This window comes from Leucoraja erinacea, chromosome 21 (assembly GCF_028641065.1).
Source record: "Leucoraja erinacea ecotype New England chromosome 21, Leri_hhj_1, whole genome shotgun sequence".
Taxonomy (NCBI): Eukaryota; Metazoa; Chordata; class Chondrichthyes; order Rajiformes; family Rajidae; genus Leucoraja; species Leucoraja erinaceus.
In genome coordinates, this window is record NC_073397.1 from 6,246,390 (window position 1) to 6,259,081 (window position 12,692).

A 12,692-nucleotide genomic window follows, 5' to 3' on the forward strand; every position below is an offset into this window, starting at 1 on the left:
AACTGGTCAACAAAATTATTTTTAACAACTGCCTGGCCATTTTCAAACTTCTCAATATAAATTATCTTTCAAACATATGTTGCTAGTGGAACCTTTGTTTATTCTTAACCACAAGGTCACAGACCTTGGTCCTAACATGAATCAAAGAATGGGATTCTAGAAGCAAGTAGGTTATTGTTCCTTACTGTTCAAGAAGGAACTGCAGATGCTGGAAGATCGAAGGTACACAAAATTGCTGGAGAAACTCAGCGGGTGCAGCAGCATCTATGGAGCGAAGGAAATAGGCGTCGCCTATTTCCTTCGCTCCATAGATGCTGCTGCACTCGCTGAGTTTCTCCAGCAATTTTGTGTACCTATTGTTCCTTACTGTTGAGCCAGAAAACTGAGGTTGCCAATAAGCCTTTTGAACCTGGATAGTGAATATGCATCACAAGACCTCTGGTAATGTATAAATGGAGCTCAAAAACAGTCTTGAATAAGTCTAAAGGCAACAGAACTATGAAACAGCCCAAAGGTCCACCCATCCAACTGCCCATGTACACTTGCATCACCCTCCCCTCCCCAGGAGACAAGGACATACCTTAAAATCCAGGTCCATGGCATCATTGGTGATTTCAATTTGATTAACCAGTGAATAGTCAACCTCAGCAAATCGGTTAATTTGGAATAAGACTAAGAACACAGAAGGGAAAGAACATTAAATATGAAATATCAATACAAAAAATTCTAAATTCTTAGTCCAGATTGTTATTCGTCTGTCACCTGTGTAAAAGGTGGGGACTGCATTTGGCTTCAGTTCCAAGTCTATTGTAATCATGGCTCGATTGTAATCATGTATTGTCTTTGCGCAGATTGAATAGCATGCAACAAAAGCTTTTCACTAAACTAAACTGTGAACCGTAGGTCTATGTGTGGACTTTTAGTGGCACAGCTAGATTGAGTCTTGACCCTCCTCAACTCTTAGAGAGTTGAGATGAAACAACCAACATCCTCAGTGGTTCCACGATGAGCTGTTGCTTTACTCCATATCAGGAATATATCCTTTGGCTTCTAGAACACATCACTTACTTCAGCAACTGTCTGCTGCTGCTGCTGAAGTCCTGATCGTTAACAATGGGCATTGGTTCTTCAGGCGCCACCACCAGCAGAACCTGCAGTGAAATCCTTGAGATTTCAATTATTACAAAACTTATTTGTGTTGCCCCCTATGTATCTAGCCCTTCCATCCTTATCAAATTACCATACAGATCTCGTACTCTCATCTTTGACCACTAGTCATGTGCTTAAGCACTAGTCATGCTTCTCTTTCAATACACCCAGCCTTATAACCATATAACAATTAGAGCACAGAAACAGGCCATCTCGGTCCTACAAGTCCGTGCCGAACAACTTTTTTTCCCTTAGTCCCACCTGCCTGCACTCATACCATAACCCCCCATTCCCTTCTCATCCATATGTCTATCCAATTTATTTTTAAATGATACCAACAAACCTGCCTCCACCACTTCCACTGGAAGCTCATTCCACACCGCTACCACTCTCTGAGTAAAGAAGTTCCTACTCATGTTACCCCTAAACTTCTGTCCCTTAATTCTGTAGTCATGTCCTCTTGTTTGAATCTTCCCTATTCTCAAAGGGAAAAGCTTGTCCACATCAACTCTGTCTATCCCTCTCATCATTTTAAAGACCTCTATCAAGTCCCCCCTTAACCTTCTGCGCTCCAGAGAATAAAGACCTAACTTATTCAACCTATCTCTGTAACCCCTGTCTCTTATCTCTTATGCCCCTGTTCCACTTAGGAAACCTGAACGGAAACCTCTGGAGACTTTGCGCCCCACCCAAGGTTTCCGTGCAGCTCCCCGAGGTTTTTGTCAGTCTCCCTACCTGCTTCCACTACCTGCAACCTCCGGCAACCACCTGCAACCTCCGGGAACCGCACGGAAACCTTAGGTGGGGCACAAAGTCTCCAGAGGTTTCTGTTCAGGTTTCCTAAGTGGGACAGGGGCATAACTCCTCCAGTCCATTTGACTGCATTCCTTCTTCTCAGAATCCAATCCTGCCCCTCTTAGCCCCATGGCCAACTCCTTCATTGCCTTCACAATGTGTCTAAGCCAATGGCCATTAATTATCGTGTATAAGCTTTGGTTCCAGTCACAATCTCCAGATAGAGCTCTGAATTTCCAGTCATTACATCTTTTGAGTGAAATGTTAAATTAAGACCCACAATTAAAATGAGATGTCATTGTTTCAAATGCCATCTCCCTTGGATTTTCCCAATATTTATTTCTTAAACACCACTAAAGGCCAGTTGATCATCTTGTCATTGGTAACTCTTGGGAACTCATTGAATTATTCGTCAAGAGGGACATGAAAAACTGAAGATGCTGGAATCTGGAGTAAAAAGCAGATTGCTAGAGAAACACCACAGCATATGTGGGGCAGTGGGGGAAAATGATCAGAATTTCAGGTCAAAAGCCTGCATCAGGACTGAGAATGGAGAAGGAGGACAGCCAGTGCAAAGAGGGGTGAGGTGAAGGGGAAAGTCAGGAGCCGATAGATGCAGGGGAGGTTGAGCTGGGGAGGGGAGGTATTGGGAAAGAGGCAGATGGATGAAAGGTAGATGCTGGCAATAAAGGACTGATGGAGGAAAGGGATAGTGCAAGTGCAGGAAGCAGCAAACTTGTGAGAGTTTCAAATATACTTGTACATAGTGTGGAAACAGGCCCGTCGGCCCAACTTGCCCACACTGAACAACTGTGTCCCATCGACACTAGTCCCATCTGCCTGCCTTTGGTCCATATCCCTCCATGTACCTGTCTAATTGTTTCTTAAACATTGCAATAGTTCCAGCCTCAACTCCCTCGTCTAGCAGCTACTTTCATACACCCACTACCCTTTGTGTGAAAAAGTTTCCTTCAGGTTCCTATTAAATATTTCCTCCTTCACCTTAAACCTATGTCTTCTGGTTTTCGACTTCTCTACTCTGGGTAAGAGACTTTGTGCGTTACCCAATCTAGTCCTCTCAAGATTTTATACTCCTCTATAATCCCTTATCCTCCTACGCTCCAAGGAATAGATTCCCAGCCAGCTCAACCTCCCACTATAACTCGGACCCTCGTCCTGGCAACATCTTCGTAAATCTGAACTCTTTCCAACTTGACAATATCTTTCCTGTAACATGGTGCCCAGAACTGAACACAATACTCTAAATGCGGTCTCACCAATACCTTACATGCAACATGGCCTCCCAACTTCTATACTCAATACCCTGACTGATGAAGACCAATGTGCCCAAAACCTTTTTGACCAACCTATTTACCTGTGACACCACCTACAAGGAATCATTATACCTGCACTCCTAGATCCCTCTGCTCTACAACACTCCCAAGAGCCCTCCCATTCACTGTGGAGGTCCTGCCCATGTTAGACTTTCCAAAATGCAACGCCTTACATTTCTCTGTATTAAATTCCATCAACCATTCCTCAGTCAACCTTACCAACTGAACAAGATCCTGCTGTAATTTTTGATATCCATATTCACTATCTGCAATACCACCTACTTTTATATAATCTTCAAACTTGCTAATTTTGTCATGTACGTTCTCATCTATTGATATAGATGCCAAAGAGTAATGGACCCTGAGCCACACCACTAGACGCATCCACCAGCCCTAGAAGTGACCTTCCACCATCACCCTCTGCTTCCTTCCATGAAGCCAATGTTCTATCCATTCAGTTATCGTTCTTTGGATCCCATGCAATCTATCCTTCAGAGTTTTTAGAAGATGATGCAAGATTGAGGAGGAGGGAGGAGGTAAAATGACATACTTTCCATGGTCTTTAGATTGTTTTCCAATTTGTTGATTTCACTGGAGACTTTAGGACAAATCTGTATCAAAGAAATAGTAAATGACAATGAGGAGATGACCATGTTTGATACAGGCTCCACCATGAGTTATACAGCTCGAATGCTGTGCAAGTTAACAGCACAATTATTCAACATGAACGATGAGGGAAGCTGACCTACCTGACTGGTCAGAGCTTTACGAATGGGTTTCTCGAGGAGTTTGCGGAACAGATTGTACAACCACCTGCAAAGCACAATTTTACTTGGTTAAAACAAAATAAATCTTAACATTGTGCAGACACACTCTCAAATACAGAAAGTGCGGAGGTAATATTTTACCTGCAACCCCTTTTACCTATTATCCCTCTTACTGGTTCTACATTTCACTCCCCACCTTCCATCATTTGCACCCTACTGTCTTCTCCACTTCTCATCTGCAAATTTGGTTACAATCTTCACTCTTCTCTCCCCTATCTGGCTCATCTCCCAATCAACACTTCACTTGCCAGTTCCTGCCCCACCACTTCTACCAGCTACCTCTGCTCTTCTCCATGTTGGCCAAGTTTGTGTTCTGGGCAAGTCCCATTTGCCTGCAGAAAGGCAAGAGAGTGAGAGCAAGAACATAGTCGAGTACAACCAAGGAACAAGCCCTACAACCCACAATATCTGTGCCCAACATGATGCCAAGACCAACCTTTATCTGCCTGCACATAATCCATATCCCTCAATTCCCTGCATATCCATGTGACTATCCAGAAGCCTCTTATGCCACATTTGTATGTGCCTCCACCACTACCCCTGGCAGTGCAGTCCACAAACCCACCGCCCACTTCATAAAATACTTGCCCTGCACATCTTCGTTAAACTTTGCCCCGCTCACTTTAAAGCAGTGCCCCGCAACTATTTGATATTCCTGTGCTGTGAAAAAGGTTCTGACTATCAAGGCCTCTCCTAATTTTATATACTTTAATCAGGTCTTCCACAACCTTCGGCATTCCAGAGAAAGCAATCCAAGTCTGTCCAACATCTCCTTGTAGCTAATACCCTCTAATCCAGGCATCATTCCGGTAAACCTCCTCTGCACACTTTCCAAAACCTCCATACCTTCTTCACTGGAATGACCAGAACTCTACTCAGTATTTCAAATACAGTCTAACCAAAGCCCTGTAAATCTGCATCATAACATGAAAGAGGGTGGAGGAGAGAGAAGATGGAGGATGAGCGAAACCTGAAATATGCAGACGTTTCTTTTAGAAATGAATTTGTACATTACTTTTTTTTTTTGGTGAACTTGACGTCTACTTTCCCAATACTGGCTGAGCAGGCAACGCTTTGGAGAGCTGGGCGGCCAGTGCTGTCACGGGTCATTCCTATCGTCTGCGATATTGACAGACCGCTCACAGATACCTCAAACGATCCACTCGTCCGACTGTGAGGAGAAATGAGGAGATGCCATAAGTCATCAGATAAATAACCATTGGAAGACGAACCTATTAATGAACACAGCACTGGTGGCCCAGTGGTAGAGTTGCCGCCTCACAACACTAGAGACCAGAGTTCGATCCTGACTTCGGGTGCTGTCTGTACGGAACTTGTACGTGATGAGTGGAGGCCGAAAAGGAGCAGCAGATAGCGAGGAAAACTTGCTGCTTCCACCTGCTGTCCAAGATGTGTTGGAAACTTTTCCCTCCAAGATATTTTTAGCTTATTTCCTGCCATAAATGTCCTACCTCTCCAGGGTCTGGTGTGTTCCCCAGCTAAACCAGAAGCTGCCGGCCTCATTAAATAATTTAAACTGATTCCCACTTTCTAGGAATCAGTTAGTGACCCAGTTCTAGTTCCAAATATAGACACAAAATGTTGGAGTAACTCAGCATCTCTGGTGGAAACGAAGCATCTCAGATGACGTTTCAGGTCAAGACCCTTCTTCAGACTGAGAGTCGGGGAAAAAGGAAACAAGATATAGATGGTAATGTAGAGAGATTTAGAACAAATGAATTAATGATATGCAAAACAGTAACAACGATAAAGGATACAGGTCATTGTTGGCTAGAGGCTAGATGAAAACGAGTTACAGACAATGAAAGTCATCAGGATGACGTACAACGACGGGTTGGGGGAGGGACGGAGAGAGAGGGGATGTGAGGGTTATTTGAAATTAGAGAAATCAATATTCATACTGCTGGGTTGGTTGTAAAACAGCCCAAGCGGAATTTGAAATTCTGTTCCTCCAGATTATATTTGGCCTCAATCTGACAATGGAGGAGGTCCAGAACAGAAATGTCAGCGTGGGAATGGGAAGGGGAGTTAAAGTTTATGGCAAAAGGGAGATTGTGTCTATCTTCGGTTTGCATATAAGAAATGTATTAGGCACCAAATTGAATGTTATGCAACAGCTCATGCAGTAAAATGGTGTATCTTCTTCAATTATCAATGCTAGAATTATCAACACCATCATATCCTTCGAATTCACTTTATGTATTTGTATTGTATTGTATTGTATTGTATTGTATTGAGGTGCAGTGAAAAATAGAGAGGCAATGGGTAGAATGATGAGAGTTGAGCAACAGCCTCTGTACCAATGGGCAAGGGAAGAGGTAAAAGGAAAAAGGTTACAGCAGCTTTTCACAATTCCCAAGCCCAACATTAGAACAGAGTGGACAGCAACCTGCAATGGATCCAGTTCTTCCAAAAGGATCATAATAATAATAATAATAATAATAATAATAATAATAATAATAATAATAATAATAATAAAATATAAACAAAGATTGAATACTTACATAAAGGACTTTTTAATTCTAAAGTTCCCCGTCACACCAATGTAACCATTGGTGATGGAGAGCTGAATGCCACGGCAAGCAGAGAATTTCACAGCAGACTGAGGTAAACCCAACTTGTCAATGTGTAACCTGCGGACAAGATGGTGCAATGAGTTAACCTTATATTCTCATTGTAGCTAGAGACAGACAGCATAAAGGGAGAAGTCGTTTTAATGAGACTGCAGTTATGATTACTTTTATTTCCAGGAATTTACCTTAAAATCAAACTCACAATAAAATTAAAATGCACTTTGCCTTGTTCAGTTTGCTGAACAAAGTCCCCAAAATTGCTGTTAACTTCCCAATAAATTCTCCAGAGAAGGGCCCAGAATATCTGATATTACCCCAAATGAACATATAATGATCAGTCTGAAGAAGGATCTCGACCGGAAACATTGTCTGTCCATTTCTCTTCACAGATGTCATATGACCCAATGAGTTCCCCCAGCAGATTGCAGCATCTTCAGTCTCTCTTTATTCAATAATACTGAGGGTGGGGGCAGCAAAGAAAGCTGGAAAAGAGGAAGGGCCGGACAGAGCATGGCTGATAATAGGTGACCATAGGCAAGGGTTTAGTTTGGTGGGCAGATTGTTGGCAAATACCCAGAATTGCAAATTCAGTGCTGGGTCCCCAGTTATTCCTGATTATATATTAGTGATATAATGCATTGTGGATTGAATGCACCACTTCCAAGTTTGCGGCAGGTGGTTTTCAAGGCAGACGGTATCTCGGCCATGACAGGGAGAAGCAGCAGGGATGTCTTACTGTAATTGTATGGTGCCTTAGAGCAACCACGCCTTGAGTTTTGTGTGCAGTCCTGGACTCTGACCTAGGGAGAGGTGTCCTTGATACGGAGGGAGTGCAGCGAAGGTTCACCAGATTGACGCCTGGCATGGCGGAGAGATTTCATATTGATGTAATTACGCTCAGGTGAGTTGAGTAAAAAGAGAGGGGAACTCATTGAAACTTGACGACACACAAATTGGTGGAGTTACGGACAGTGAAGAAGGCTGTCAAAGGCTACAGCAGGATAGAGGTCAGTTACAGATATGGGCGGTGAAATGGCAGAGCGAGTTTAACCTGAACAAGTCTGAGGTGTTGTACTTGGGAGGTCGAATGTTGGAGGAAGATATACAGTTAATGGCAGGACCTTTGGGAGAATTGCTGTGCAAAAGGATCTTGGAATCCAAGTGCATAACTCCATGAAAGTGGCAAGACAGTATTTAGAGTAGAAAAGAAGGCACAAGGAATGCTTGTCTCCATCAATCAGGGCACAAGAGTCAGGAAAACATGTTGCAGCTTTTTAAAACTTTGGTTTTGTTGCATTTGGGTATTGTGTGTAGTTCTGGTTGCTCCATTATAGGACGAATGTTGAGGCTTTGGAGAGGGTACAGAACAGGTTCACCAGGAAGCTGCCTGTATGAGAGGATATTAACTACGGGGAAAGGGTTGACAGAATTGGATTATTTTCTCCAGAGGAGGGGAAACAAAGGGGAGAATTGATAGAAGTTTACAAAATTACGAGAGGCAGGGTGTAGGCAGAACTTCTTTCCCCAGGTGGAACTTTGAAATACTAGAGGGAATGGCCTTAAACTCCAATGAGGAAAGTTTAAAGTAGATATGTGGGGCAAGTTTTATTTCACACAGAGAGTGGTGGATACCTGGAACGTACTGTTCATTGTTGCTTCCAAACCCCAGCTGAACACATGACGTGGTATTTACAAAGCTGCATAATAAATGCCAGTTAACACAGTTTAATGTGGTAATGAGTCCATCAACCGTAAAATAACAGTTGCATTTAACAGCTGATATACATGAACTAAAATCAAGCACAAATTCCACTCACGATGTGACAGAGTAATGTATGGTCCCAATCACATCTAAATGCACTTTACCATCTAGATCTGGAAAGTGTATCTCTTGCAACTTCTGTTGCAACACGGCAACCCCAACCTGTCGACCTGAATGGCAAAAAACATGCAAGAAGTCAGTGAACAGCGGGGTTTGGATCAATACAGCCATGCTCTTAGTTACACTCAACCCTCTCCCACACGGTACCACTGCACATGGTTGGCTGGATACTCACATCAGTCCAGTTACTGATGCCAAGGGCTACATAGCCCAGTGGCAGGAGTGTCTGAAGTTACACAGAGGGAACTTTCCCATACTAGGCACACTTTTGGTTAGTAACTAATGATCAATAGTGTAGCTATCAAGACAGAAAATGCTGGCAATTTCAGCAACAGCGGAGAGAAAAATAAAATGAGGCATGTGATAAAAATATTTGTGCAAGGCATGAAGTGAGAACTTTAAACATTCAATGTGTTCTTGGTAAAACTGTTAAATGGAAAGGAAGCAGTATATGTGTAGTTTACATCCTTTTGGTTGGATGGTGCTAAATGCTTTTGTGGGTAAGTTTACAAGTGTAACGTGTAGTCATGCATTAATACTGGACAATATAGATGAGCCCACATGGATTTCTTCCATTGGCTTAATATGGAGCCATTCTGTGAATATCCATTAGGGGGTCATTCGACGGTTCTAAGTGTCCTTTGATAATGTCCCACATAGGAGATTCGTGGGCAAAATTAGAGCACATGGTATTGGGGGTAGAGTACTGACATGGATGGAAAATTGGTTGGCAGACAGGAAACAAAGAGTAGGGATTAAAGGGTCCCTTTCAGAATGGCAGGCAGTGACTAGTGGGGTACCACAAGGCCCGGTGCTGGGACCGCAGCTATTTACAATATACATCAATGATTTAGATGAAGAGATTAAAAGTAACATTAGAAAATTTGCAGATGACACACAGCTGGGTGGCAGTGTGAACTGTGAGGATAATCCAATGAGGATGCAGGGTGACTTGGACAGGTTGGGTGAGTGGGCAGATGTATGGCAGATGCATGGCAGATGCAGTTTAATGTGGATAAATGCATCTTTGATTATCTACTTTGGTGGAAAGAACGGGAAGGCAGATTATTATCGGAATGGTGTCCAGTTAGGAAAAGGGGAAGTACAATGAGATCTGAGTGTCCTTGTTCATCAGTCACTGAAAGTAAGCATGCAGGTACAGTAGGCAGTGAATAAAGTTAATGGCATGTTGGCCTTCATAACAAGAGGAGTTGATATAGGAACAAAGAGGTCCCTCTGCAGTTGTACAGGGCCCTAAAGAGACTACACCTGGAGTATTGTGTGCAGATTTGGTCTCCAAATTTGAGGAAGGACATTCTTGCTATTGAGGGAGCGCAGCGTAGGTTCACCAGGTTAATTCCTGGGATGGCAGGACATATGTTGAAAGAATGGAGCAACTGGGCTTGTATACTCTGGAATTTAGAATGATGAGAGGGGATCTTATTGAAACATATAAGATTATTAAGGGATTGGACACGCTAGGGGTAGGAAACATGTTCCCGATGTTGGGGGAGTCCAGAATCAGAGGCCACAGTTTAAGAATAAGGGAAGATTCTAATCCTCCTACCACACTTCATTGGTACTCTGAAACGATATCATGTTTAAATTTAGAAAAAATGAGGAGTGATATTGTTGAACCCTTGGCTAAATTTGATAGAACTTGGGGAAGCTTTATTCAACATTTTCATACAATATAAATTGTCCCCTCTCCAACCGCTATAATAATTATTTTACCTTTATACGGTGGAACGGACTTGACGACAAACTGGGACTTAAATTGTTGAAATTCTTTGTAGCCCAGATTTTGTTCTGTTTTTTTTTTTGTTTAGTGGGTTTTTTGTTTTTTTCTTTTTTCTCTTTTTTCTTTTTTTATCCTTTCTATCTTCATGTTTTTATCTATACGAGTTCTCTTTTAAACAGTTAACGATATTTACATAGAGACCGGGAGGTCTATGCCCAATGTGTATTTTGACACTGGACTCATACTTAGGTCATACTTCTTATTAATGTAATCCTGATCCCTATGTATCAATATCACTGTTATGTTTATCATTATTGTTTTTTTGATGTTGTTTTGTTTTTGCTTTTGAAAAAAATTAATAAAAAGATTTTAAAAGAAAAGAAAGAAAGTTTAAGAATAATGGTTAGGCCATTTAACGGAGATGAGGAAAAACCTTTCGCCCAGAGAGTTGTGAATCTGTGGAATTCTCTGCCTCAGAAGGCAGTGGAGGCCACTTCTCTGGATACTTTCAAGAGAGAGTTAGATAGAGCTCTTAAAAATAGCGGAGTCAGGGGATATGGGGAGAAGGCAGGAATGGGATATTGATTGTGGATGATCTACCATGATCACAGTGAATGGCGGTGCTGGCTCGAAGGGCTGAAAGGCCTATTCCTGCACCTATTGTCTATTGATAACTGTGGGAATAGAGAAAGAATCTGAGGCCACAATAATAGAACGGGGCATTCCAGCAGTCTCAAGGGATGGAGTAGGGCAGAAGTTGGCGATATTTTGAAGATTGCATAAAGGTAAGAAAGCAACATTCAGGATAATGCCCTGGATATCGAGTACAAATAGACAGGAACAGGTGTATGTCAGTCACCCCATCAAGCCTCCATTGAAGATGATCATGTCTGATTTACCCAGCCCTCAACACCCCTCTCTATCTGTAGCACATTCCTTTCAAGTTTTCAATCTTACAGAAATGTTTCCACTTTCACTATGGCAGATTGAGCCGTGACATGTGGCAGTTGTTTAAAGTGCTTCAAATTTTACAGAATAAAAGCCGAGAGATGTCCACACTCACCATAGTCCAACGCTTTCTGCGTTACTCTCGCTTTCAAGCCTGGGTTTGTACACAAGATGCACGAGGCAAGAAACAGGAGAGCGGTCGTCACAATGCAAAGTCTGGGCAACATCTCCACGTCGTCTCCGCCAGGATAGAGCGAGACGGCAGGTCGCTGATGGACCGAGTCTATTTAAACAACATAAAAAGCAGAAGCTGCTGAAATATTTGATTTCGGCTTGCGTCATCTGATGGTTACTCAATTTCCTGAGCTTGAACTACATTTCCTGCCTTCAACTTTCTATCACATTTTAACGTCGCTCATTGTGTATAATTACCACTTGGAACCCCTCTCTGTGCCTCTGATATCCCCTGACTTGATCACTCACACAGTCTCCCTGTCTGTATTCTCTATGGAAGTTTTAGCTTGACTCTTTCTCATATTATTTCCTCATTGACTTCCATTAGCTCTCATTAACCCAAAGTTCCTAATTTTGTACTTATATTTCTCTATTGCTCTGAGCGTTCTAGTGACCGGAAGATCTGTGATCCACCCTGTCTGCCCAAACTGATCCCCACTTCTGACATCTTCTCTCACCTCTTATCCCACTTTTTCAAACTAAATCGTAAGCCGACTGTCCCAATGCCTGCAATTTCCTCCTTTACATTTTTCCACCCCCCATTCATATTTCAAGACTTCTTCAATCCTACCGTTTTACAAGCCGTCCAAATCCTTCCTTGGCTCCAGTAACTTCAACAGGCAGCTCAAGACGTCCTTTGGGTTTGCAAAAGATTGCAAGTTTGGTGATGTTTAGTTGAATTAATCAAACAGTTATTGTTTGGCATTCAGCTCGGCATTTTTGTCAATTCAGCCAAGTCTACGCCTTGTTATTTTAGATCAGGAAATACAAGGTAAAGTTAAAATGCACCCTAGCATTTCAAAATTACTATGTTGCTGGTGTGTATATCACAGTCAGACTATGTGCAGTGTGTGTGTGTTTTACAAAGGCAGTGGGGGGGGGAAGAAGCAGAAGAAATTAGACAAACAATCTTAAGAATCGGAGTAGCTGGCATAGTGAACTCTTAATATTGTCAGATCAGTCTGAAATTCACCTCACGTGATAGCTTGGAGTAAATCATGATAATAGCAATGTAAAGGAAGACTGTAAAGAGGCAAGAATGGATTTACTGGATGAGATGAATTGAAACAATACTAGTTGTCATACCTTCTGAAGAAATCAGACACCAAGACTGAAGCACAAAACACAAGAAATTAATCCTTTCCAAGATTTTGAACATAGGCTCTGGTAACGTTGTTGTTTGTGACT

General features: G+C 42.3%; 1 protein-coding gene across 1 annotated transcript in view; it reads right to left on the minus strand.

Annotated features, from left to right (window-relative positions):
- LOC129707581 (uncharacterized) overlaps positions 1 to 12,692 on the minus strand; it is a 70,589-nt gene that overhangs the window by 11,769 nt on the left and 46,128 nt on the right. Inside the window, exons 16-23 of the mRNA XM_055652729.1 lie at positions 12,591 to 12,615; positions 11,386 to 11,558; positions 8,517 to 8,631; positions 6,631 to 6,759; positions 5,121 to 5,276; positions 4,028 to 4,091; positions 3,829 to 3,889; positions 581 to 672 (exon numbers count right to left, since the gene is read on the minus strand). Of these exons, the coding sequence (XP_055508704.1) occupies positions 581 to 672; positions 3,829 to 3,889; positions 4,028 to 4,091; positions 5,121 to 5,276; positions 6,631 to 6,759; positions 8,517 to 8,631; positions 11,386 to 11,558; positions 12,591 to 12,615 (815 nt within the window). The remainder of the gene's footprint in view (positions 1 to 580; positions 673 to 3,828; positions 3,890 to 4,027; positions 4,092 to 5,120; positions 5,277 to 6,630; positions 6,760 to 8,516; positions 8,632 to 11,385; positions 11,559 to 12,590; positions 12,616 to 12,692) is intronic.